The sequence below is a fragment of the Artibeus jamaicensis genome, unplaced genomic scaffold (assembly GCF_021234435.1).
Source record: "Artibeus jamaicensis isolate MK-2021 breed Jamaican fruit bat unplaced genomic scaffold, CSHL_Jam_final scaffold_537, whole genome shotgun sequence".
NCBI classification, from domain to species: Eukaryota; Metazoa; Chordata; class Mammalia; order Chiroptera; family Phyllostomidae; genus Artibeus; species Artibeus jamaicensis.
The window spans coordinates 19,425,309-19,450,076 of record NW_026522047.1 but is presented as its reverse complement, the minus strand read 5'-3'; the positions used below and the strand labels follow the sequence as shown (position 1 = coordinate 19,450,076).

At 36.4% G+C, this 24,768-nt stretch overlaps 1 protein-coding gene across 1 annotated transcript in view; it reads left to right on the top strand.

Annotated features, from left to right (window-relative positions):
* Positions 1-24,768, top strand: part of IQCM (IQ motif containing M) — a gene marked incomplete at its 5' end in the record, with an annotated part of 244,196 nt that overhangs the window by 164,018 nt on the left and 55,410 nt on the right. Inside the window, one exon of the mRNA XM_053658216.1 lies at positions 23,616-23,777. Within this exon, the coding sequence (XP_053514191.1) occupies positions 23,616-23,777 (162 nt within the window). The remainder of the gene's footprint in view (positions 1-23,615; positions 23,778-24,768) is intronic.

Here is a 24,768-nt window from a genome sequence, read left to right as displayed (position 1 = left end):
AAGCCCTCCGACAGCTAATTCACCTTTGTGGGTGTATATTTTTCTTTGTTTCATTCCATTTCATTACTTGCTTCCTTGTTGAATTATGTTACTGTGCCCATTTGATGTTGATAAAAGCTTATTTCAGTAGCAGAGACTCCAAATGGAACATCCAATTAGATCTCTGATCCAAATGTATTTGGAGAGGCCCAGATCATCAGAGCCTTTTAGCTGGGTGAGATCCTGAGCCATGGAGTATAAATCACTAGAATTGGTTTGATCTATAGTTTTAGTAAAAAATTTTCCATCAATGCTCTGTTTTTACGTAAGCATTCATGCCATTTGAAGGTCTACCCATAGGAAAAGACCACCCACATTGTCAAGTTTCCACCTTCATTAACAACTGATGTCACATTTTGAGAAAAAAAAATGGCTGTTATTGCCTTTTCTCTTCTTGGGGATTACCTAAATCTATCTATTCTGCCTCCAGATTTTTTTCTAGAATTAACTTAGTTCATAAAACATTGCAAATTAAAGCACAAAACTGAGTTCTTTGAGTTGTCTTTGCCTCTTTTCAGTACCTAACAGAGTGAAATTGGAAGAGTCATCACTTCTAAGGTCTGGAATTCTTGCTTCATTTGATTCTATTGAAACTAAGGCTCACCTTTATCATGATCAACTAATATTTATTAAATGAATATTTTATTAGGCATTTAGGGAATGCAGTTCTCATACTCTAGGAGATTACATAGTATTTGAGAAAATAACATATGTATGTATATATGTGTGTGTGTATGTATATAGGTGGCCTGTCCAAAAAGTATCCAGCCATGTAATGTGAAAAACAGAGACACTCATACACATATACATATATGAATAAAATCCCAAATATTTTTAACCTGTCAATACAAATGAAATCACAGGGATATTAACCCCAAATTTCCCCTAAATGTAATCTGAGCCTATTTGCGAGGAGTTCCATACCTATCATGAAATCTCACCCAGTATTGGACCCGAAGACCCTGGAAGGAATCTTACAGACCATAAAGACAAGTCTCGTGGCTGCTAGGCTTGTTGCCCATCTCTCCTTAAAGACTGTTGAAACTCTTGCATGTTAACTGCCAGTCTCGATGGCCTCCTTGTGTTCTCTGAATGTGCCCCAGGGGCTTCGCACATGCTTGTCTCTCTATCTAAAGTAATAATAGCCAATACTTACTGTACATTAATTCTGCTCTTGGCACTATTCTAAGTAACATAAAGGTGTTTATTTGTCTAATTCTCCAAAACAACCCCGTGAGATAACCATTATCATTTTTTCTTATTTAGAGATTAATAAACAGAGACCATAGCTCAAGAATTTTTCTCAAGGCTGCACATTCGAAGGTACAGGGTCAGGATCTGAACCCAGGTAGTGAGGGGCCAGAACCTTCCATTCTTCAGTCCCTTTCTGCATGACTAAGTCTCTATCTAATTCCTTCATGTCCTCACTGCTGTCTGGAATTATATCGTTTGCCATTTTATTTTTTAGTTGTTTCTTTTTAGAATGTGGAACCTAGTAGCTAACATGTGCATGTATAGTACTTAATATGTTCCAGAGAATGCTCTAAATGCTATACATAGGCTAATTAATAGAATCCTCAACCTCATTAGGAAGGTGCATTATATTTTAAAAGTGAGACAATTAAAGCTTAGAAATGTCAAGTCACTTGCGTAAGGTCACACGGTCAAGCACTACTATAGCCATGATTTAAACCCATGCCTCCCATCTCCAGAGTTGATGCTACTAACCACTCAACTTCCCCTGCCTCTCAGTGAAGGGAGGGACCTGCTCCTTTAGTATCTCAATTGGATCTTCAGCCTTGAACCCTGCGGATGCTTAATATTTGTTAAACTGTTTAATCATTGAGTGAATCCACATTTACGCTAGTCAGTATCCAAAGTGTAAGATCTTGTTCCAGTAATATTTTACCTCCGTTTCCTGACCCACATCCTCTCACCCTCTGCTAACCTAAATTATTCCCTTGTGCCCTGGGAGCTGTTGTGTCCCAGTCACCCAGCTCTGCAATGTCTTCGCCTTGTATGTGGTTCCTTCAGCTCCTGACCTTCACGTACATTTGGTTCTCCCCTGAAAAAAGCCCTTCTGCTTATAGCCCTTTCAAATGATTAAAGATCCACAAGCCTGAGAGTAGGATATGGGGATGTTTCTGACTAGCTCCCTCCCACCCACCTGCACTCAAACTTTTTCCCCCACAATATACCCTGTCACTGTCTTCCACGTCAAGCCACTCTGTCCTGGGCAATTTTAACATCCATGTGGATTTCTCATCCAACATACTAGTCAAGACGTTCTTTTATTTTTATGTTTTTTTTAATGTATAATGACCTTATCTGTCATTCTATCTTAGACACTCATTCAAAAAAAATCATAACTTCTACCTTCTATGATAATAGTTCCACTTCTGTTTTAATTTACCCGTGACACTATTTGATTTAAGACCTGTTCCCTTGTAGCCCCTACTGGACAGAAAGCCCTTTGAGGACAGGGACCATGCCCATTTTGGCTTCCTGATAGATTCTAGTTTCCTAGCACAATGTGTGGTAAAAGGAAATACTCAATGAATATCCCCCTCCAGTTATTCACAGTCCTTCCCTTTCTCAGCACAGAGGGATTATTTGTTTACAGCCCCTTACCCTTGTGCATATCAGATGTTGCTAACAGACCCCTGGGAGATCACAGCCTTCCAGGTCATCAGAAAATGACTAATGGTCAGTTCTGGCTGAGGTTTAGCTGAGACATAAAAAGGCGACTTTCATATAAAGTACTCTAAATTAAGCCTTGAGTAAACATCATCAATCAACTCGTCAAAGATGGCAGAAAGGGTATTCAGACCCTTAGCTTTAATTTTATGAACGCAGCCATGTTTTACAAAAATGATGTCTTTTGAAAGGTGTACAATCTATTGCTGCTTATTTCCCCCTGAATTTCTTGTCTTTTATGTGTGATTAAATAAAAATAAAGGATGCAGGACAATGGTGATGATATAAACTTTTGCCTGAAGAACTCCTTTAACTGTGGGCCAGCTTGTACAGAATTTGCTCCATCTTCTTTGTTTGAATAGAGTTTTCTTCAATTTTGAAGGATAATTCAAATGGGTATAAAATTGTAGATAGATATTTATTTACTTTCAGTATTTTGATGATCTAATTCCAATGTCTTTAGGCTTGTTAGGAAGTCAGGTCAGTTTTACTTTTTTTCTCTTGAAGAAAATGTGCTTTTTTTTTATATGTTAGTCTTGGTTTTTAGAACCCTTGTTATCTGTGGTTGCTTACCTATAATTTTCTTTGTATTTATACTTCTTGAACTTCCTCATAATTCTTGAATTTCTGGTTTGATTTTTTCGACACTTTTAGAAAATTTTTGAGTTTCAACTCAGATATCCAAAATATCCTTATATTCTTTTCTATGAATTATAGGTATTTTTTTGATTCATAACATTTGGGAAAATATTTTGTAAGATACACACACCTACTCAAATATAAATATATATATGCATATATATTCAGCTTTGATGATTTACATAACAATGCCATCTTATTTGGTAGTAAAACGAAATCATCTTATTTTATTTTTTTAAAGATTTTATTTATTTACCTTTAGAAGGGAAGGGAAGGAGAGAGGGAGAGAAATATAAATGTATGGTTGCCTCTCATGCATGTCAGAAACTGGCCTGCAACCAGGCATGTGCCCTGACTGGGAATCGAACTGTGATCCTTTGGTTAGCAGGCCTGGGCTGAATCCACCGAGCTACACCAGCCAGGGCAGATCATTTTATTTTAATGAAAACCTCCAGCTATCTTGTATCAACCACAGCCACCTCCTTCACACTGGGAATCCTTTTATATATATATATATATATTTTTTTTTTTAAATTTATTTAGTTATTTTTCAAGTACAGTTTTTTTTGTCTATTTCTCCCATCTCAGGCCCCCCCCCGCCCCATCTCCCCACCTCCCTCCCATTCCCCGCCCCCCAGTCCTCATCTCTGTGTCTTTCATACTTGTTCTTCAAAATCCCTCCCCGTTTTTCCCCTTAAATTCCCTTCCCTCTCCCCTCTGGTCGCTGCCCACTTGTTCTCTATTTTAGTGTCTTTGTTTTTATTCTATTTGCTTGTTTATTTTGTTATTTAGCTTCCTGTTAAAGGTGAGATCATATGGTATTTGTCCTTCAATGCCTGGCCTATTTCACTCAGCATAATGCTTTCCAGTTCCATCCATGTTGTTGCAAAGGGTAGTAGCTCCTTCTTTCTCTCTGCTGCATAGAATTCCATTGTGTATATGTACCACAATTTTTTGATCCATTCATTTACTGATGGGCACCTAGGTTGCTTCCAATTCTTGGCTATTGTGCTGCTGTGAACATTGTGGTGCATAGGTTCTTTGAAATTGATGTTTTAGGATTCTTGGGATATAATCCTAGCAGCGGAATTGCTGGGTCAAAAGGCAGGTCGATTTTATAAAAGGATTCCCGCTCAGTCCTCACGGGTTTGGTTGGGGACTGAGGGGGAATCCTTTTATATTAATGATTTCTCAGTATAATTAAAAAAAAACTTTTCTGTTATTTTCAGTTATTAAACCATTCTTATTTTGGTTTGGTAAAACTTTGTCCAACTAATTTTATATTTTTAATCTTGGAAATTAAGATCTCTTGCATAATCTGCCCTGGCTGGCGAAGGGAGGGGGGGGATATCTCTTCCCTCAGATTTCTAAGCATAATCTGAACTGTGGTTCCAATGGCTTGGGATAAAAATTGGTAAAGATGATGATTTATTCTTTCACTCCTCCATTTCTCCTCCTGGGTGATTACTGTCCTAACGTTGAACAGGAGCAGGGCTAGAGAAAGCAGTGACATCCCTGTTTACTTCCTGTGTTCAGGTTAGTGGTATATGTTGTTGTAACTTATTGTACATAGACTCGGTGTCTCTGGTGAGAGCTTCAAAAAGACTCACTGGAGGAAGGACTAATATCCAAGAAGCCCTCAGAGACTTTGATGGCCCTTTGCTAGGCTAGACTGCATTTCCTGGATCTCTCCCAGTTGTTGGTTATTTTTGTAAGGTTCAAGTCTCTTTGCATGATTCTGTCAATGTCTGGACAAAACTTGACCATTCCCATGCCCACTCCTGAATTTATCTACCCTCCTTGATCTCATGAAAACTGGGGACAAAAGAGGGCAGCCGTTCCTTTGCCACCTGGCAGTTCTCTGCTGTGTAGTTCTTCATCTTTCCTAATACTATTTTCCCCGCTCCAGTAGCAAAGAGGCAGGTCTGTAAATGCAACACCTGACAGCCAACTAGGAACTAAAAAGCCCTTTTTCCATTTTTGAAAACACACCCATCATTTAGGACTTGTTCTTTGGAATCTTTCAAAGTTGACTTTGGGGATGTTCCCATTGGGAGTTGAGGAGATGGAACAACTTTCCTGTAGTAGCTTTTCCTCAAAGGCACCTTCACTTTTCCCAGTGGTGGTCGTGGTTATGTAATGAGGTGGGCACTGAGGGAGTTAGAGCTGGTTCCAGAGCACATACGTCTCAGCCAGCCCTATGGGGAGAAAGCGTCCATGCCTTGGAGCCGTGTAGTCTAAGAATAAAGTGTATTGGCTCCTTATTTGTAGTCACTGAGGAGTTGTAGTTATCACTTTTGTCCCTCGTCTCCTAACATCATCACATTGTACAGAAAAATGCCACGATTTAGTGAGCATGCCATGAGGTTTTATATGCAGCTTGAAGACCAAATAAAAACTTGTGTATTATTTGTATAAACTGTGCCTCCCAGGCCACATATTTAATTGATTTAAAAAATCAAAAGGTAAAACTATCTCTGTCTTCATTGATTTTTTTCTTATATCTAAGAGCATTTGAAAAAGTGCACTAAGATTATCATCTAAATACCTTTTTCCTTTTTCTTTACATATCTACTTTGAATTTGTTGTGAATTCTTATATTTATGGTTTGGAAACCTGTACAGGTTGGTTTGTATCATAGATATAATGAAAATGGGAAAAGGAAAAAAACAGAATAATAATATAATGGCTTTCTTTTATTTGTATCTTTAGGTACACATCATACATCTAGCCATCATAACTATTTCTGTTTAACTTTATAATTTATATTTGTAAACTACCAAAGGTATAGGGGGGACTTGGTCCAGAGCAATCTGATAAGGTATCTAGTTAATCAAAAATTTAAAGTTTATAAGTTCCTGAGTCACACCAACCACATTTCAAGTATTTTGGAGCTGCATGTTGGTAGTGGTGACTGTATTGGGCAGCACAGATATAGAACGTTTCCATCAATCTAGCACTGGTCAGGTAGAATTAGATCTGAGAGATGACACAGCTCTCATAGGTCAGACAAGGCAATCTCAAAATGTCCCATCAAACACAGTAGTTGGAGGTACAGTAAGACAAGTTAAATGTGCACAAGAAAGGCTCAGGTTTTTTTGTTTGTTTGTTTGTTTGTTTGCCACAGGAAAGTGAGGTATGGCACCTGAAAGTGTGATAGCAGGCAGTAGTCCTATGTCAAGACAAATCCGGCGAGAGAAAGGCTTTAGGAGCTGTGTTCCTCTTCCAGAGAGCTCTAGCACGGTCAAAGCAGGATAGGTTCTAATCCTAGATGATAATAGAAAATATATAAGATACTATCTCAAACATTTAGTTTGGGGGCAGGAAAGATCTTGTTGCTGGGTTTAGAGTGAATTTAAGGTGAATATTGTAGCTTATTTATGAAAACTTCATCTAGAAATCAATAGAATTAGATGATAACTAGAATAATGCTTATTTAAGAGTCAAGTCCCACTGATAAAGAATGTGATGCAGATCAGGATTGTGAGGCAGGGTGACGTGTCTTTTCTGTGGGAATAGAGGTAGGGACAGCCTGAGATTGGTAGTTCATTTAATTAGCTGAGTAGCACCATTACATATACAATAAAAGCAGAAAAAGCTGAATACCACAAAGCTTTGCAATTCAACCTTTGTAATCAAAATGAAATAGGCTGTTTACATTCATTTTCTTACCTGAGGAGTTACTTCCTTGAGACTCACATTTTCCTTTTGAGTGACGTGATTAGGAATTTCCCAGAAGATTCCTATTTATCAAGTCTGCTGGTATTATTTTCATGTTTTATGCTTGAGCTTTTCAAAAATGTTAAGTCCATGTTGTTCTCCAGAAATGCTGAACATCTGGTACGACAATTGTAAACGTTGTTTATATTCATTATGAGTTTAATTTTGATTCTCAGCCATCATATTTTGAAATGCCATGTTTGCTTTAAGTTACATAATCAAAATGTTATAGGCATCTTATAAAGAAACAATGAGTTCATTTTAAAAGAAAAACAAAATAAAAACCCATATGCTTATCATTGAGAGAGTAGTTACAAAAATGCACTGTTGAGGGGCTTGCAATGTAGCCATCACAATTTCATAACCAATTGTTTCCAAGCCCTCAGGGATTAAGAATATGGTTTCCATGGTAATTCTGGATTCTGAAAATGCTCATCTCTGCCCTAAATGGATAGTAAATAGTTTGAACAGAAAATGACCTGTCTGTTTGCCATGATTACACTTCAGTGTTGTAAGACAGAGGCACACACTACCCAACTAAAAATAGACAACTGTCAGGGCACCATAATAGTCTCCAAGTCTGTAAAATCACAGCTTCTTGATTGCCGGTGCTAACAAAAGCTTGTTCTTTAATTACCTATATTGCGTTCAGCTTCTGTTTCCTTCCAAAACCCAATCATGGCTAATAGCAGCGGTGAACTGTACTCCTGTTGCTCACAGTGCCTCATTTCAGAGGGCTCTGTTTGATCATCATTTGTCTTCACGACTTTAACAAATCAGGTTGGGATTTTCATTGGAACCCTCCACTTTGGTAGTCTTCATCTTGACTGAATATTTGTAAATGAAAATCTTATATAACAGAAATGTCCTTTTTATATTTTCTAACCAGAGGCTGTTCCCTAAATGATGAAATGCATGCTATTTTACTAAATTCTTACTATAAACAGTTTTTATAGTGCAGTAATCCCAACACCTCGCAGCAAAGGGGTATTTTGAAATTTGTAGAAAGGAGATGGAGCCCTTTTATTTATTCCTTCCTTCTGCAAATCCATTTTCTCCCAGTGTGGTGTTCATCGCCTAATCATTCTCTGCAGTTCAGATTCATGTGTTCCCCTGCAGAGACTAGCAGGCTGCCTTCTAGAGTTGAATCCAGAATAATTCAGCAGATAATTTTTGATTTAATTTTGCTGCTTTCCAGCTGTAGTATGAACCCAGCTCGGAGGACTGAGTGTAACTTTTGGCTCTCTGCTCTGTCTCTCATGTCCACCAGTCATTGTTTACCGATACCTAATGGCTCTGAGGAGAAATGGAGAAGAGGAGACATTGGAAGATAAACAAAAAAGACAGAATCTGAACAGTGGGAAATATCGGAATGGCCGAAAAGTTCATTTGGTTTTCTCCATAAGATGGCTCTAGTAGCATTTAGTTGTCTTTAACTTCATTTGAAAACAGTTTTGTTAGGCTGTACTGTGACAGCTGCCCCATCAGTGTGCATTTAAAGAAAGTATCAAAATTGGTGAATTTTTGTTAATTTAAATGTTGAAGAAGGAAGCAATATGTATAATTTTCAGCATATTATGCTTTATTGTTTCAAGAAAGTTAAAAACACAATTGAAACCCCCAAAAGATTTGTGTATGGAGAAGGTGCTGTGACTGATCAAATGGGTCAAGTGGTTTGCGAAGTTTCACGCTGGAGATTTCTCACTGGCTGATGCTCCACAGTCCAGTAGACCAGCTGAAGTTGATAGCAAGGAACTTGAGATATTAATCGAGAACAGCAACATCATACCATGTGGGAGATAGCTGAAATACTCAAAATACCCTAATCAAGGGAGTTATTGGTGAAAATGGAAAATGTGTCTTTTTGGCCAACCCAATAGTTTTGTTGCTTTATTGAAAATTAATGTACTATGCTGTATGTAGATGGTAGGAGCTCTCTCGGCAATGGGAGGAGATGAGTTGTTTGCATCTGCATCTCTCTCTCTAACATGGCTTCTTCCCCTTCCTGTGCCTTTAGAATAACCAAGGAGCACACGGACTGTGAGACAATGGGGCTTTCCTGCTGTTGTGTACTGCTACCTGTCATTATTTTGACTGAGTCATTTTCCTTCTGAAGTGTCATTCTGATGTGGGTCTGTCCCTGATAGTGACCTTCCTCTGCATCAGCTAGGCAGCCTGTGAGAGCCTTTCTACTCAGTGTTCACTGATACCAGCAACATTGATGTGGTTGGCTTCTGTCAGAAACTGAGAATAGCAAGCTCCACTCAAGAACTACCAAATCATGACGCAGGTGGCCAGCAGAGACATGGCACATTAACCTTAGCAAGATCTCCACAGAATTCACAGATGACCTAATAGATATGAGCCCTTATTATCTATGAGCCCTTTTAGGTACAATTCGTCTTGAAAGGGGTGTGCAATTTATATGTAATAGATAAAGTCTGTCAAAGCAACTTTTTATAGTATGGAATCTCTATTTCCTCATTTTCTAATACTTTATTTAGTAAGAAGGCTCTGGAGGAATAGGATTTAGCTCCTTAACAGTGCTCAGGCGCCTGTGCCTCCCTTCCAGCTTAGATTCAGGCTTCTGTAAGTACTTCCGGGGGAGCTTGCATTTATCTTCAGTTCATGTCACTGCTGTGCAACCATTTATATTCTAGGCATATGGTTTCTCCAAAATCTCTTTTTAATCTTGAGTCATTCATCACTTCTTCTCCTTGACAGTGTAATAAGCAACCTCATAAAATGATGCAAGACAAGATATTTCTATTGGGGCTAATCCAAGATTTGATTAAAAATTCCAACTTTTCTAATAGAAAGTGCTGCTTTTGACAGCAATTCTCAGTGCCAGGTATAGCTTCTCATGTTGCCATTGACCAGAAACCTGTCACGCTAGAATCTTTCTTCCTTTCTTCCCCCTAATCAATTTCTAAACTGAAAATAAAATCTAAGTTCATGTAATTTATTTGTGTTTCTTTTCTTTGGCACTTTCTAATACCCTGTGTGTAAGACCCACTATTTCCTTCCATCACTTCCAAAGATGATTAAAATTAAGGTCTCAGTGCCATGTAAAAAATTCTACCTTTGAGTTTGCTTTAATAATTACTCAAGTTTTCCTCCAGGCTGGTGACTTACTGTCCAGGAAAATGACACTTTGCATCTTATTTTTGAATTTTTTTCTAGGTTTTCTTTGTTTGTTTTTAAGATTTTATTTATTTATTTTTAAGAGAGGGGAAGGGAGAGAGAAAGAGAGGGGGAGAAACATCAATAGGTTGCCTCTCATACGCCCCAGACTGGGGACCCAGCCCACAACTCAGACATGTGCCCTGCATGCGAATCAAACTGGTGACCTTTCAGTTCACAGGCTGGCACTCAGTCCATTGAGCCACACCAGCCAGAGTACATCTTAATTTTTCAAAAATGTATCATTGACACAGATTTACATTTTTATTGAAAAATATAAATATCGTTCGTATTTGAACTCTTTTGAATGGAGCATATTAGAAAGACCCAGCATTGTGGATTCAGTTATTTCATGGACTAGTTAGGTTGACACAAAGAATCCATTCTATATCACTGCACAAGAATAAATTCATTTTTAAAGAGAATTTCCTTATATACACATTTTGATATCATAACAGTCATCAAATAAGAGAGCATGAATGGCTGATTCCAAATTTCTCATAACAGCTAATAAGAGAAAAACCTTTAAACTATGTTTTTAGCACAGTTAGCAACATGGTAATTTCATTCAAGAATAAGTCTCACATTTTTAAAATCTGGTGATTTCTCAGAAAGTTAGATAAAATAATGTCAAAAGCTCTTTTTTAGAAAATGCTAACATGCCAACACTAGAGAGGAATAAATAGAAAATCTTATTTAATTTCCAACAAGGATGTGAATCTCATGGCAATATAGGATAAAATATTTTTTAATCAGATCAGTAGCAGATCATATGACAACCTAAATGAATGGGCAGCTTTATTTCTTTTCTGGAAAAAAAATTTTCCTTTCTATTTCCAACTACTATCCCAAGTAAAATGTGTTGTTGTTTGAAACATAAACCTTCCTTTAAAAATCTGAATTGAGATCTGAGGTTTTAGGGTAAATCATCAAATAAACAGCTGTTACCCTGTTAGGGATGCAGAGAGTAACAACACAGACAAAAATGCTGAACTCACAAGACTTTTTGTGTTACTACCAGATGATGACGATTAATGTAAGCACAGGCAACATTTCACAGAGCTACTAAATTAGGTCCCTATCAATTATCATTTTGACCCCAAAGTGAAACTATATGTTTATCTTATCATTTGCTTTTATTAGAATCATATTTGTAGCCACTAGGTGTCTGGTTTCATATATTAATTTCAATCTTTATTTTGAAATGAGAAACCTGGAGTACCAAATGTACACAAACTAAAAAGCTTGATGATGTCCATGAGAAATAACTATATGCATATTCTGTGTCCTCCATTAAGTTATTTGAAACTCAGACAGTTACATAAATGCACATATCTAACCACAGGGCTTCTGCAGAAATAAGGATTTATCCTACTTTGGCAGTCATGCTGACCATTTGGCCACCATTCTCTCAGTCATTCACAGTTAGGTAATGCTAAGTGTTGAGCCATGAAGAAGACTGCATTACAGGGCAGAAAAAGGTACTCCTGCAGGCCTGTCTTCAGGTTGCATGGTTCACCAAGAGGAGCTGGCCATCAACACGATGTCACCTGACTGCTTCAGGGTTAGAGGTGGAAAACGAACATTGTGGCTATGATCAAGTCAGAGTGTGTTGGATACCATATTAGCTTGTCATCCTTGTAAAGGGTACTCTCAACCCAAAAGAGAATGGAAATTAAAGGTAAAGGTGGTCTTTTGATAAGCAGTAATTCTTAATTTTAATGTACGGTAGTCAAATTCATCTATCTTTTCATCTTTACTTTTTGCACTCTTCCTGAATCTTATCTCAATGCATTTTCTGAACTACATTATATTAACTTTTCCCCTTTTTCCTCAAGATAATATGATATGTTAGTCTCATATTTGTTATCAATTTAATGAATATCTTTAGTCAATTTGCCAGGCACCTACCAAAAACAGTCTGTTTCTGATTTCTGCCAATCCCTTTGATCTTAGTGCTTGATAATCTGTTTTTGGTTTTGGTTTTGGTTTTGGTTTTGGTTTCCGTACAATTTTTTCCACAAAATCTTTTTTTAAAGCCCAGTTACAATGGAGAAGCAGCAGATTCTAACTTACTTTATCCTTTAAGCTTGCTATCCTACAAAAGATATTAAATACAGCACAGTGGACCCATATACACATCTATAAATTATGGAATACTATCTTTAGACAACCAATTAATCTTGATCTTTTGGGAAAAAACCTGAGGAGAATAACCCAGATTCTTTTATATTTCAAGAAAAAACATGCACAAAACACTGGAATTTTTCTGTTTATTCTATCTCAAATGTCAGAAATACGTCCTCTAAACATCACTTTTCTCCTAACTATAATTATTAGATAACCTGGTTGATAAATGTTTGCTTAGCTATAGAAAACAGTATAACATGATATATTTATATTTTATAAAACATTGTGCTATTTATATATTTGTAGAAAAAGTATCCCATGAGAGTTTCTCATCAAATGCCTTTAATTCATTTGGAGAATGAGGGAATTGATATAAATAAATACATGTTTAATCTTTCCCCTTTTAATTGATAACTAAATTTCTAAATTGTTAGAGGCAACATTAATATCTAGCTAAAATAATATGTATGTTACCCCCTGGGAATTGAACTCAATCAGGAATTATTTTGCATTTTTTTAAAGAATACTTAAAGTAATTTAAATGCTTAAAGTATTCATGATTTATCAAAATCCTCTATTGACAGTCTACCAATAAAAGGACAGTCTACCAATTAAAATGATCACATTTAAACTTCCTATTACATCTTCTTGTAAATATCTCTCAATTAAAAAATTATATCTGATGATTTTTGAAAGCACAAGGTTTCTAGCATATGTGCTTTTTTTCTGTAAGTTCTACAGTTGTTCAGCTTTGTGGCTCTATATTTTTAAATGAGTTTAATACTTACCAACTTCCTTTCTTCCTCCCTCCCTTCCTATTTTCTTTGTGTTTACCATGGCTTCTCCACTCTTTAATTCTTTATTTTGATTCAGTTTTACTTGACTGTATTTTAACAAAATATAGTATTTTATTATTCTGTTTTGCTGTATTTCAGGAAGAGATGTTGGGTGCTTTATTTTCTGAGAATGTTTTTTGGATAGCTTTATACTTGGCTTAATTTAAAACTCTTGGATTACACCTCTTCTCAAAATTGTCTAAGTATTTTTCTTCTTTTGTTAAATGTTGTTTTGGAAAAACTAAAGCCAGCTGTTACCACCTGTTGGAAGTGGTTTGCAATCTCAAAGGATACATTCTATATCCTTAAGTTTAGTTAGCTTGTCATGATCTTTTTGATGTGTAAGCTTGACTAGCCTAGAGTTCCCAGTTATTCACACACTTATGTACATGTTGCCCTAAAGGCATTTTGTAGATGTGACTAAAGTGCATAATCAATCAGTTGATGTAAGTAAAGGAGATTATCCTAGATAATCTGGGCAGGCCTGTACAATTAGTTAAAGTCCTTTAAAACAGAGTTGAGGCTCCCTTGAAGAAGAAATTCTTCTTGTGTATAACTTCGGTATATGCCCCCAAATTCCAGCCTCCCATCCTGGTGGCCTATTGTATGGATTTTGGACTTGCCTAACCTGTCCCTACAATTACATAAATAGATTTGTGATAACAAAACATGGATATATATATATCTCCATCCTATTGGCATATATATATATATATATATATATATATATATATACACACACACACACATACACACACACACATATATATATATATGCACATCTATCGATTCTGCTTCTCTAATTGAACATGACTGTTACAAATTATTTAAAAATGTGGAATTGGGCAGTAGGCAAAGGACAGAAAAGTACTGAAGACCCTGATTGAAAAAGAAAAAACTGGATTGCTTTGAACAGACTGTTAGTAGAATTATGGACATTAATGATCTGCTAATAAGGTCTTAGGTAGAAGGGGCATGGTAGAGAAAACCTGAATCACCTTGGAGAACATCTAAATCACAAAGAAACTGTTGGTAGAAATATGGAAGTTAAAGGTACCGCTGTTGAGGTACTGATCAAAATGAAGGACAAGTATGAAAGACACAGAGATGAGGACTGGGGGGGTGGGGTGGGATGGGAGAAATAGATAAAAAAAATGTACTTGAAAAGTAACTAAATAAAATTTAATATTAAAAAAAAAAATGAAGGACATGTTACTAGCAACTACGGGAAGGGAGATCCTTGTTATATAGTGGACAAAAGCTCAGAAGAAGTGTGTCCTATAGTTAATGTAGAAAGTTCAAGTCGTAAGCTATGACCCTCAACATTTAGCTGAAGAAATTGCGAAGCAAAAATTTGAATGTGAAGCCTAGTTATTTTTGCTGCCTATAGTAAAATGCAAGAGGATAAACTGAGAGAACTGTTAAACAAAAAGGAATCAGATGTTTTGGAAAATTCTCAACCCATTCAAATTGTGAAAGATACTAAAATTAAGTGGTTCACTCTCAGGAAAATATACAGTAGAACAGAGCTGAGTGTGTCTGTACAACTTTTTGCTAATAACATCAGACAGGTTAAAAAAAGAATTCAATCACACACAGGTTTTTTTTTTAATTTATTTTTTATTGATTATGCCACTACAGTTGTTCTATTCCCCCCTTCATTCCCCTCCACCCTACCCCTCGTCCCCATTACCCCCCCTTTAGTTTATGACCATGTGTCTCAAGTTCCTTAGATTCTATATTTCCCCTACTATTCTTGCCCCCCATCTATTTTCTATCTACTGTCTATGCTACTTATTTTCTGTACCTTCTCTCCCCTTCTCCTCCTCCCACTCCCCTATTGCTAACCCTCCTTGAGATCTTCATTTCTATGTTTCCACTCCTGATCTAGCTGTCCTTTAGTTTGCTTTTGTTTTAGGTGTGGTTGTTAATAACTGTGAGTTTGCTATCCTTTCACTGTTCATGTTTTTTATCTTCTTTTTCTTAGGTAAGTCCCTTTAACATTTCATATAATAAGGGCTTGGTGATGATGAACTCCTTGAATTTGATCTTATCTGAGAAGCGTTTTCTCTGCCCTTCCATTCTAAATGAAAGTTTTGCTGGATAGAGCAATCTTGGTTGTAGGTCTTTGGATTTCATGACTTGGAATATTTCTTTCCAGCCCCTTCTTGCCTGTAAGGTCTCTTTTGAGAAATCCACTGACAGTCTGATGGGGATTCCTTTGTAGGTGACTGTCCCCTTAGCTCTTGCTGCTTCTAGGATTCTCTCCTTCATTTTAATTTTGGCTAATATAATTATGATGTGTCTTGGTGTGTTTCTTCTTGGGTCCAACTTCTTTGGGACTCTCTGAGCTTCCTGGATTTCCTGGAAGTCTATTTCCTTTGCCAGATTGGGGAAATTCTCTTTTATTATTTGTTCAAATAAGTGTTCCACTGGTGGCTGTTCCTCTCCCACTTCTGGTACCCCTATAATTCGGATGTTGGAGCATTTAAAGATGTCCTGGAGGTTCCTAAGACTCTCCTCATTTTTTTGAATTCTTGCTTCTTCACTCTTTTCTGTTTGGCCATTATTTGCTTTCTTCTGGTCCACTCCCTTGATTTGAGTCCCAGTTTCCTTTTCATCGCTGTTGGTTTCCTGTGCAATTCCATTCATTTCAATTAGTTTCGCCTTCATATGTTTGTCTAATTTGTGGCTATAATCAACCAGTTCTGTGAGGATCCTGATCACCAGTGTTTTAAACTGTGTGTCTGAGAGTTTTGCTGTTTCTTCATTGCTTAGATTTATAGGCTCTGGGGCTTTGAGATCTTCTTGAGCCATTTTTGGTCTGTTCTCGCCCCTTAAGTATGAGTAGCGGAGCCTTGGACTCTCAGGTCGCTGGATTGTGACGCTATATGTGGGGGTGTGGTCAGAGCGGGGAAATGGTGACCCCCTCTGCTGTTTCGTGCTGCTGGGTGAGGAGCAGAGTCTTAAGTGGTTTACCAGGGCGGGGCCACTCAGGTCGCTGGGTTATGACGCTGTATATGGAGGCGGGGTCAGAGCAGGAAATGGCGGTACCCTCTGCTACCACTGGCCATGGGGCCTGCCCAGTCCCATAGTCTTACCGCCCGCTCCCTGGCTTGTCTATCTGCGCATGAAAGCGCGAGCACAGTCAACCCGCAGCCCTGCTCCCTCACTGTTTCCCTGCGGTCGCCGAGTCGTTTACTAGGTCCAACCCTGCGCCTGGGTTCCGTGCGCCGGAGTCCGTCTGACCAAGTTTTTCTGTGCAACCCCGCTCCAACAGCTGCTGGTTTCGCCCCTCTTACAGTTCAGGCTGAAGAATTTGTTGTTATCAGACTTCTGAAAAGTTCAATTTTCTGTGTTCTGACTATGTTTTCTGTTGCTAATATTTAGTTGTCTCTAAACTTGGTTGTGAGAGAAAGCAGGGTTTCTCCACCTGTGCCTCCATCTTGGCGGAAGTCACACACAGGTTTTTTTTATGGAGCAAAAAAGTGTGTGACCCATAGTATCTCCCACTCACCTAAGCAGAAGTCAAGAATGGGTATGGAATTTTCCAAGAAAGATGTGCAAGGAGAAGAGAAACCTCTTGTCTAATGGAGTAAATTCCTGTAACATGCATGGGACAACCTCGAGATTCCTGAGCTGTTTGTACCAGATCACTTCCAGCTCACACTGGCAAGGTCAGAGACAGTATGAAATTGAAGGAATGTTACTACACATAAGTGTATGGGCAAGAAGAAACAGGTTAAACTTCTCAGCTACAAATCATGATGCCCTTCTTGAACATAGAAACAAAAAAGGAAGAAAGGGTATCGGAGAGAAAGGGAGAAAAGTAGGAAGAGAGGGAGGGAGGGAGGGAGGAAGGAAGGAAGGAGTTTCAGAGGGCAGAGCTGAAAATCACAGAGGATTATTTCCAAATTTAAAATCTAGTGAAATCTATCTAGCTAGATTTTAAAAACACTCTTTTTTTTCCTTTTTATGTTTTTGCTTTTGAATAGAAAGGTTTTAACTTTTAAATTATGTTTGTTCCATTGTTGTATTTTGGGAGCAGACAATGGGTTCCTAAGATTCAGAGTTCCACAGAGAGGAACTGCACCCAAGATGGGGCAAACCCAGACCATGACTCATAGCAAATTGAGAAATTTATATATTAGATATGGGACTTTTGAGCTGATGAGATTTTTGGATTTTGACTGGACGCTGTAAATGGTAGAGACTTTGGGGGACATTGTGCTGGCGTGAATATATTATGCATGTGGGGCAGACATGTACGAGTATTTTTCTTCCTTTGGTTCCACCGTCCCTGTCATTCTGAGGTGTGGTACGGACAAGGACCTTGGTGACATTTTTGTTTCCTCTGTATTTTATCACACATGTGGGTCTTGTTATTCTCTCAAAAAGTTGCTGCAAAGGTCCTTCAGAGCTGTGATTTTTCTTTTCAGACATATTTGTGTCTTGTCTGGGATCTAAGGAAGTTAGGATTAGTTCTGGGCATTCTTTTTCATTTAGGTCTGAATTTTATTGTTTCTATCAAATATTCTTCAGGGTTATTGATGTTTGTGGGGACTTCTGTGTTTCACTAAGTTATAAATATATTTATTCTGTTGATAGATTAAAATAAGATTTGGAAATCATAGAAGAGGAAAAGAGAAAAAAACTTGCTTTTCCTCTACCATCTTTAACTACAGGCATTAGTACCTGTTAATATTTATAAATAAATCAAGGTAGAAAATTGGACATTTGTTAAGTAAATCCTTCCACTTATTAATTAGCTTGTACCCAACCTTGTTTCAGAAAGAATTTTGATTAATCTTAGCTTTTCTGTAATCAGTATACACACCTCAAATTATAGGCCTCTTTACTGTTGAGAAATTTACATTAGCCTTGCAAATGATCCCTCAAAAGCTAGAGAATGATTCAGTTATAAAAGGCAGCCTTTACTGTTTAAAAATGCATACATAAAATAATTTAGAAACATTTATTTGGTATTCACTTGAACAATTTAGAAGGAAAGATTTTTCACTTATTTAGAGTTCATTTTTTATTGTATAAAATAGCATGTTATTATTTTTGCCTTCTGAATCTAGAGACAGAACTAAGCATAGAAAAGGAAAGGTAAAACTTCAGTGTTTTTTCATAATAATATTTTTTTGCATGGCAGGTTGACAAAATTGTGGAGTAAAGCTATGTAGCTAGCTTTTTAGTAAACAGCCAATTATTATTATTGTTATTATTATTATTATCAATTGCTAAGGGATTGAGATAACATGGGATAATAGTACTGAAAGTAATGAACTGTGTAACTCTAACTTTCTCCCCATTATACTTTTTAAAACTAATATTACTAATGAATAGCCTAAAGATTGGTTTGATATTCTCTCTCTTAAATATATGTATAAATATATAAATATTACTATATATTGCTTTTATATTTATATATATGAATATATATATTTTACTCCATCCAGTAGAAAGTCCATCCATTATTGATATAATGAGAATGGTTTGTGTGACATCAGTGTACTCTGACAACTAAGGAGAGTGGACTGGAATGCATGTGCATAAATGATGACGACTTCACTGTACTAATCAGTGGGGGTGGTAGAGGCCATTGAGTGAGCCTGTGTACTGTGTGTCCTGTCATATTCAAAATGACAGAGTAAGTAGAGCAAAGAATCTGCATCAGATTTTACATTAAGCTTAAACATTCCTCCATGGAAACTATTCATGTGATTCAGAAGGCCGCAGCTATGGGCAACTGGTGATTGGCAGTTTCATCAGGACAACATGCCTGCTCATGTGTCATGGTCTTGTGCAGAGTTTTTTGGCAAAACATCAGGTCACCCAGGTGACTCAGTCCTGCTACAGTCGAGACTTGGTGCCCTGTGACTTCTGGCTTTTCCTAAAACGAAAATCACCTTTGAAATGGAGGAGATTTCAGACTGTCAGTGAGATTCAGGAAAATAAGATGGGGCAGCTGATGGTGAGTGGGAGAACTGTGTGAGGTCCCAAGGTGCCTCCTTGGAAGAGGACTGAGGTGACTTTTACCTGTGTATAATATTTCTTGTGTCTTCTACCTTCTTCAATAAATGTCTCTATTTTTCTTATCACATGGCTGGACACCTTCTGGACAGAACTCGTATATATGAAAATGACTAAAAGAATGGCAATCTGTAGCAAAAAAAAAAACCACACAAAAACCCCAAACCCCAAGGGATTAGGTAATTCAAATTTAATTGAATAATCCAACCTAGGAGGTACATTTTTTTATTAAAATACTCTTTCAAACAAAGTGAAAAGAAATATATTGTGAATTATGTATGGCGAGCCCAGTATAAACTGCCACTGTGCTCTTAGGTTTTATGATTTTTTCTGTGCTATTGTTATTCTCACAAAGTGAGAGCATTTAAACTAGGGTGAGAGGGCCATTCATCTTGAGTCTGCCAGAGTGAAATCATGATAATGGATTTAATCTGGCCTTCCTGAGACTCAGACCTTCAGAAATATGAAGGCCATATTTTTAAAATAAAATACTTAATTGTGATACTCCAATCATTTATGAGACAACATTTGCATTATTTCTAGTACACAGACACACACACACACATACAAACATGCACGGGCTTTAAAAAAATTCTCCTTATAAGGAATTCTTATAATTTTATTTGAGTTATTATCCAAAATCATTTTAGTGTTTTGTCTAGCTATATAATTTATGTATCATAATGTGAACTGTTTTAACCTAAATTATATGAAGGCAGAAAAAATGTCTTTTATCTTTTATTAACAAACACTTGAAAATATATTTATTTGCTAATTAGCTGAAAAGCCAAAAAAAATCAACATGGAAATAAAATGAAACAGCCATGTTTCTTTATTAACTCTCTGTATTTATTCTACAGAATAAGTGAATCATTTGAAATAATTGTACTTAGATTATTGAACTATCAAATACCTGCAATCCCCTAATTTTCTATTTTTTAATAGAATTTTAATTGGGTTTATAAGGGTATGTATGAAGGACACAATTTTTATACACTTAACCTTTTAATTATACAGTGAAGAACATTCTGGCAAAATTAACAATACATGCTTGTTTTCATGAACTGAGGGGATTTAAAAATAAAAATATTTGCTATACTTTAAAAAATTTTTAATTAAATCATGTTCTTATTTTGTTTTTCTTACTCTCAGTCAAATGTCAATGGACATCTTTGCTCTTCTTTAAATTAAGTAATGTCAGTATTTATGTGTAATATAAGAGATTAGTGGTTCTTGCATTTATTTTTACTGGTTATACCATTCAGTGGCATATTGTTTAACTGCCTTCCTAATCATTTTGCCCTTTGGTTTTGAATTTTAATGTTGTTCTCCTTTTTCACTGATCTTTTAAAAAGAAAATGTCATTAATGTTGATACGGGGATGCTATGGATTCACTTTCCTTTGTTCAAGACAAATATAATTTTTCATTCTGATAAATTGCTATCCTTTTAAATTTACTAATAAATAGAAAAGGCTCTGATAAAAATGGCATGACAAAAAAGTATGACATTCACTTATTTCAAATCAAAGAAAATAAATACAGCATAAAATGCTCTAACTAAACAGTGAAAGGATATTAAAGTAAAACATTGAGAAATCGGTATAGTAGGCTCTAGATTATAAACTACCAGTTCAAAATCACCACTGAAATCCTCATGTGACTAGTCAGTGGCCCATGAGAGATAAATTAGTATTTTAATGAATGCATAATATTCAAAATGGAAAGAAACCTCTATTATGTATCGCCACAGTTTTCATTCTGTAAACTTTGTGTTTGTGTGGAGACTATAAAGCATTTTTTTTTTACCTTGGTGATAAATTTTGTTTCATAATAGTGCAGTAAGTTACTGGGCTAAAGGATTAGGGTATTTCTACCCATACTTGTAAACACTTGTTAGTAATTGACTCCAATGACAAGGTCGGCCATTCTGGTTTAATAACTCAGGGTCACTACTGGAGCTTTATTACCCACCTAATTCTTCCTGATGTATTGTGCTGGCCAAAAAGTCCGTGTGGTTTTATCCATAAAATAAAAGACAGTTTTAATCTTCACCAATAACTTTATCCATTTGGATATTTTGAGTATGTCGGCTATCTCCTGTATGGTACAATACTGATTGGTCTCAATTAATGTTTCAATTTGATTGCTGTCAACTTCAACTGGTCTACCCAACCATGGAGCATTGTCCAGTGAGAAATCTCCAGCAGAAAACTTTCAAACCACTTTTGACACATTCCATCTGTCACAGCACCTTCCCCATACACTGCAAAAATATTTTTTTTTGCATTTCAGTTGCATTTTTACTTTTTTTTGAAATAAGAAAGTATAATATGCTTAAATGATATGTATTTTCTTCCTTCAATATTAAAATGGCTATATAAAATGGCTAAAAATTTTGATAAAATTTTTTTTTAATGCAAGCTGATATGACAGCTGTCACAATACAATCTAACAAAATTGTTTCAAAGGAAGTTAAAGACAACTAACTAAGTGCTACTAGATCCATCTTATGGAAAGAAACAAAACAAAACAAAACAAAACAAAACAAAACAAAACAAAACAAAGGACCTTTTTGGCCAACCGGATACTTGGGACTGGTCCTAAACTTAATTTACACACATGCCCTTTGGGAGTGTTGTGTCTGAGCTACAGTTTGTGTTGAGGGAAGGCTTCTTAGAAAGGAATTGACACTTTTAACAGTCCTATAAGCTCAAGGTTTTCATCATTTGATGTAAAGTACTGCTTTCATCTGAGATGGTGTTCAAGTATTATACTTGCTCATGCATTTTTAGTGTTAAAATTGTGTTTATCTTTTAAACACAATTTGAGAAAGAAACAAGTATAATAATAGATGAGATTTCTTTTTATAATCTTAGAATGTAAAGCTGACAATTTTTCTATTTCCTAATTATTAATATTCTTTTGTTTTTTGACAGTAGGTACTCAGTCTATTATTTTTAATAGAAAATATTTTATATATATGAGAATGATCTGCTACAAAATATCCTGTTAACTATTATGTCCTATTCGTTTTCTTGGGGAATGTGGGAGATTAAAAACCATGCATATGGAATTAGAGTTGGCAAATAAAAGAGTAACCAAAACTATTTTAGTCTAAAATTTATATTATTGTTATTCTTTTAAATTTTATTTATTTATTTTTAGAAAGAGGGGAAGGGAGGGAGGGAGAGAGGGAGAGGAACATCCATGTGTGAGAAATAGCCATTGGTTGCTGACGACACACCCCCAACTGAGGACCTGGACCCCATTGGTTGCTGATGGCACATTCCCATTTAGGGACCTGGGCGGCAACTCACACATGTGCAGTGCCTGGGAATCAAAGGGCACTCAATCCACTGAACCACACAAGCCAAGGCCAGTTTTCTTACCTACTTGTTAATGCAGGTCATACTTGGTTGACAAGCTTCTGTTTTCAAATAAGAGCTTCCTTAGCCAATCCAAATCCTAATTGCATCATTTACAGACTGAAAGACTTAGGCAAGTTATCTAATTTCTCTGGGCCTCAAATTCTTCATGTGAAATAGAAATAATAATAGGATCTACCTTAGAGATGTGCTGTGAAAATTAAATGTGTTAATGTTCTAAAGCCTTAGAAAAATCCCTTGTGTATAGTAAGTGCTATATAAATATTTGTATATTCATTACTAGATTATAGCCTAGGAATATTAATTCTTTCAGCAATTTCAGTTTATGGAACTCAACATTTTTTTTGGGGGGGAGGGTCTGGTTAGTATGATTTCATCATTTATTGGCAATTTCAAAGTACATATGGTTATGCTGTAGGATGTAGAATGTAAATGCTGTTAATTTGTACCTTACTTTTTTTCTATAGTTACTAACAGCACTACTTTAATTTATAGTGTTTGAAGATACTGTCAGTAAATCCCTTACTTAATTTTTGCTAGGACTTATCTGAACAGTAAGATTTTTGGTGAAGTAACTTTGGCTAAAGAAAATCCATGTTGTCAACATAATCAGCATTCAAATGATTAAAAACATTTAAAGATTTTATTTATTTTTAGGCAGAGGGAATAGGAGGGAGAAAGAGAGGGAGAAAAACACTAATGTGTGGACCCTATACTGGGATCCCCCCTACTGGGGACCTGGCCCTCGACCCAGTCATGTGCCCTTACTGGGAATCGAACCAGCAGCCCTTTGGTTTGTAGGCCGGTGCTCAGTCCACTGAGCCACACCAGCCAGGGCCAAATTATTAAGAATATAAATTTGCATCTCTTAAAAGAAGCACATTGGACATTTTGTTAAAATGTCTAAAATTAAAAAAAAACATTAATATTCATTTTTATTACAGAAGACCGTGAAAAGTATTCTGAAATCATCAAGAAGACCAATGCAATTGAAATGTTGTTTACACTCTATCCTCCTCAAGGTGCCCATATGCAGAATAATACGCGACTTAGGTCAACTTGGCTGAGACCCATAGTAAATGGAGAAGAAGGATACAAGTACATAGGTAAGATTCTGAACCTGTTATTTCCTTTTATAGTTAAGAAGAAATGACTCTACTTTGTACAACTCCAATTCATCAGTCAGATAAAGTGAGGTGATACGTAGGCCCTATAGAATATTCTCTTTAGTTCTTAAGTATTATGCCTGAATTTTTAAAACATGGCTGTTTTATACCTGGGTGTCTTCACTAGAACAGTGGGGACACACTGTGTTCATCTGTTCACCTATGATGGAAATTTTGGTTGTCTTATTATTTTTTAATAGTGATTCTACAAGGAAAGCAGCTATGGACATTCACATGCAGGACTGTGTATAGAAATAATGGTTCCTTTTCTCTTGACTAAACTGTTTTCCGAAGTGCTTATACCATTTCTTATTTCTCATTGGCAGAAACATGAGAGTTGAATCTGGTCCACAACTCTATCAATACGTGGTGTGATCATTCTTTCTAGTTTCAGTCATTGTAATAGCTAAGTATTAGTGTTCCATTGTGATTTTAATTTGTCTTTCTCTAGTTGATATAAAACATCTTTCCATGTAGTTGTCATTTGTATAGCTTCTTTGGTGAAGTGATCGTTCAAATATTTTGCCTGTTTTTATTATTAAGTGTTGAGAGTGCTTTAATCATAATTGCCAAAAACTAGAAAGAGCACAAATATTCTTCACCTAATGAATGGATAGTGAAAATTTGTTATATTTATACAGTGAAACACTACTCAGCTATTGATACAACAACATGATGAATTTTAAATACATCATGTTAAATGGAAGAAGCCTAGCTCAAAAGCTACATATTGATTCCATGTAAGTGACACTTTGGAAAAAAGGAAAACTATAAAGACAGAGATCAGCCCTGTGATTACCATGGCTTCAGGCTGGTGGGAGGATTGGCTGGAAGGAGGCAGGGAGAGAATTCTTGGTAAGCATCTTGATCACAGTGGTATTCCCTGACTATAAACTAACAAAAACAAACTAAGTACTGGGAAGAGTTACTG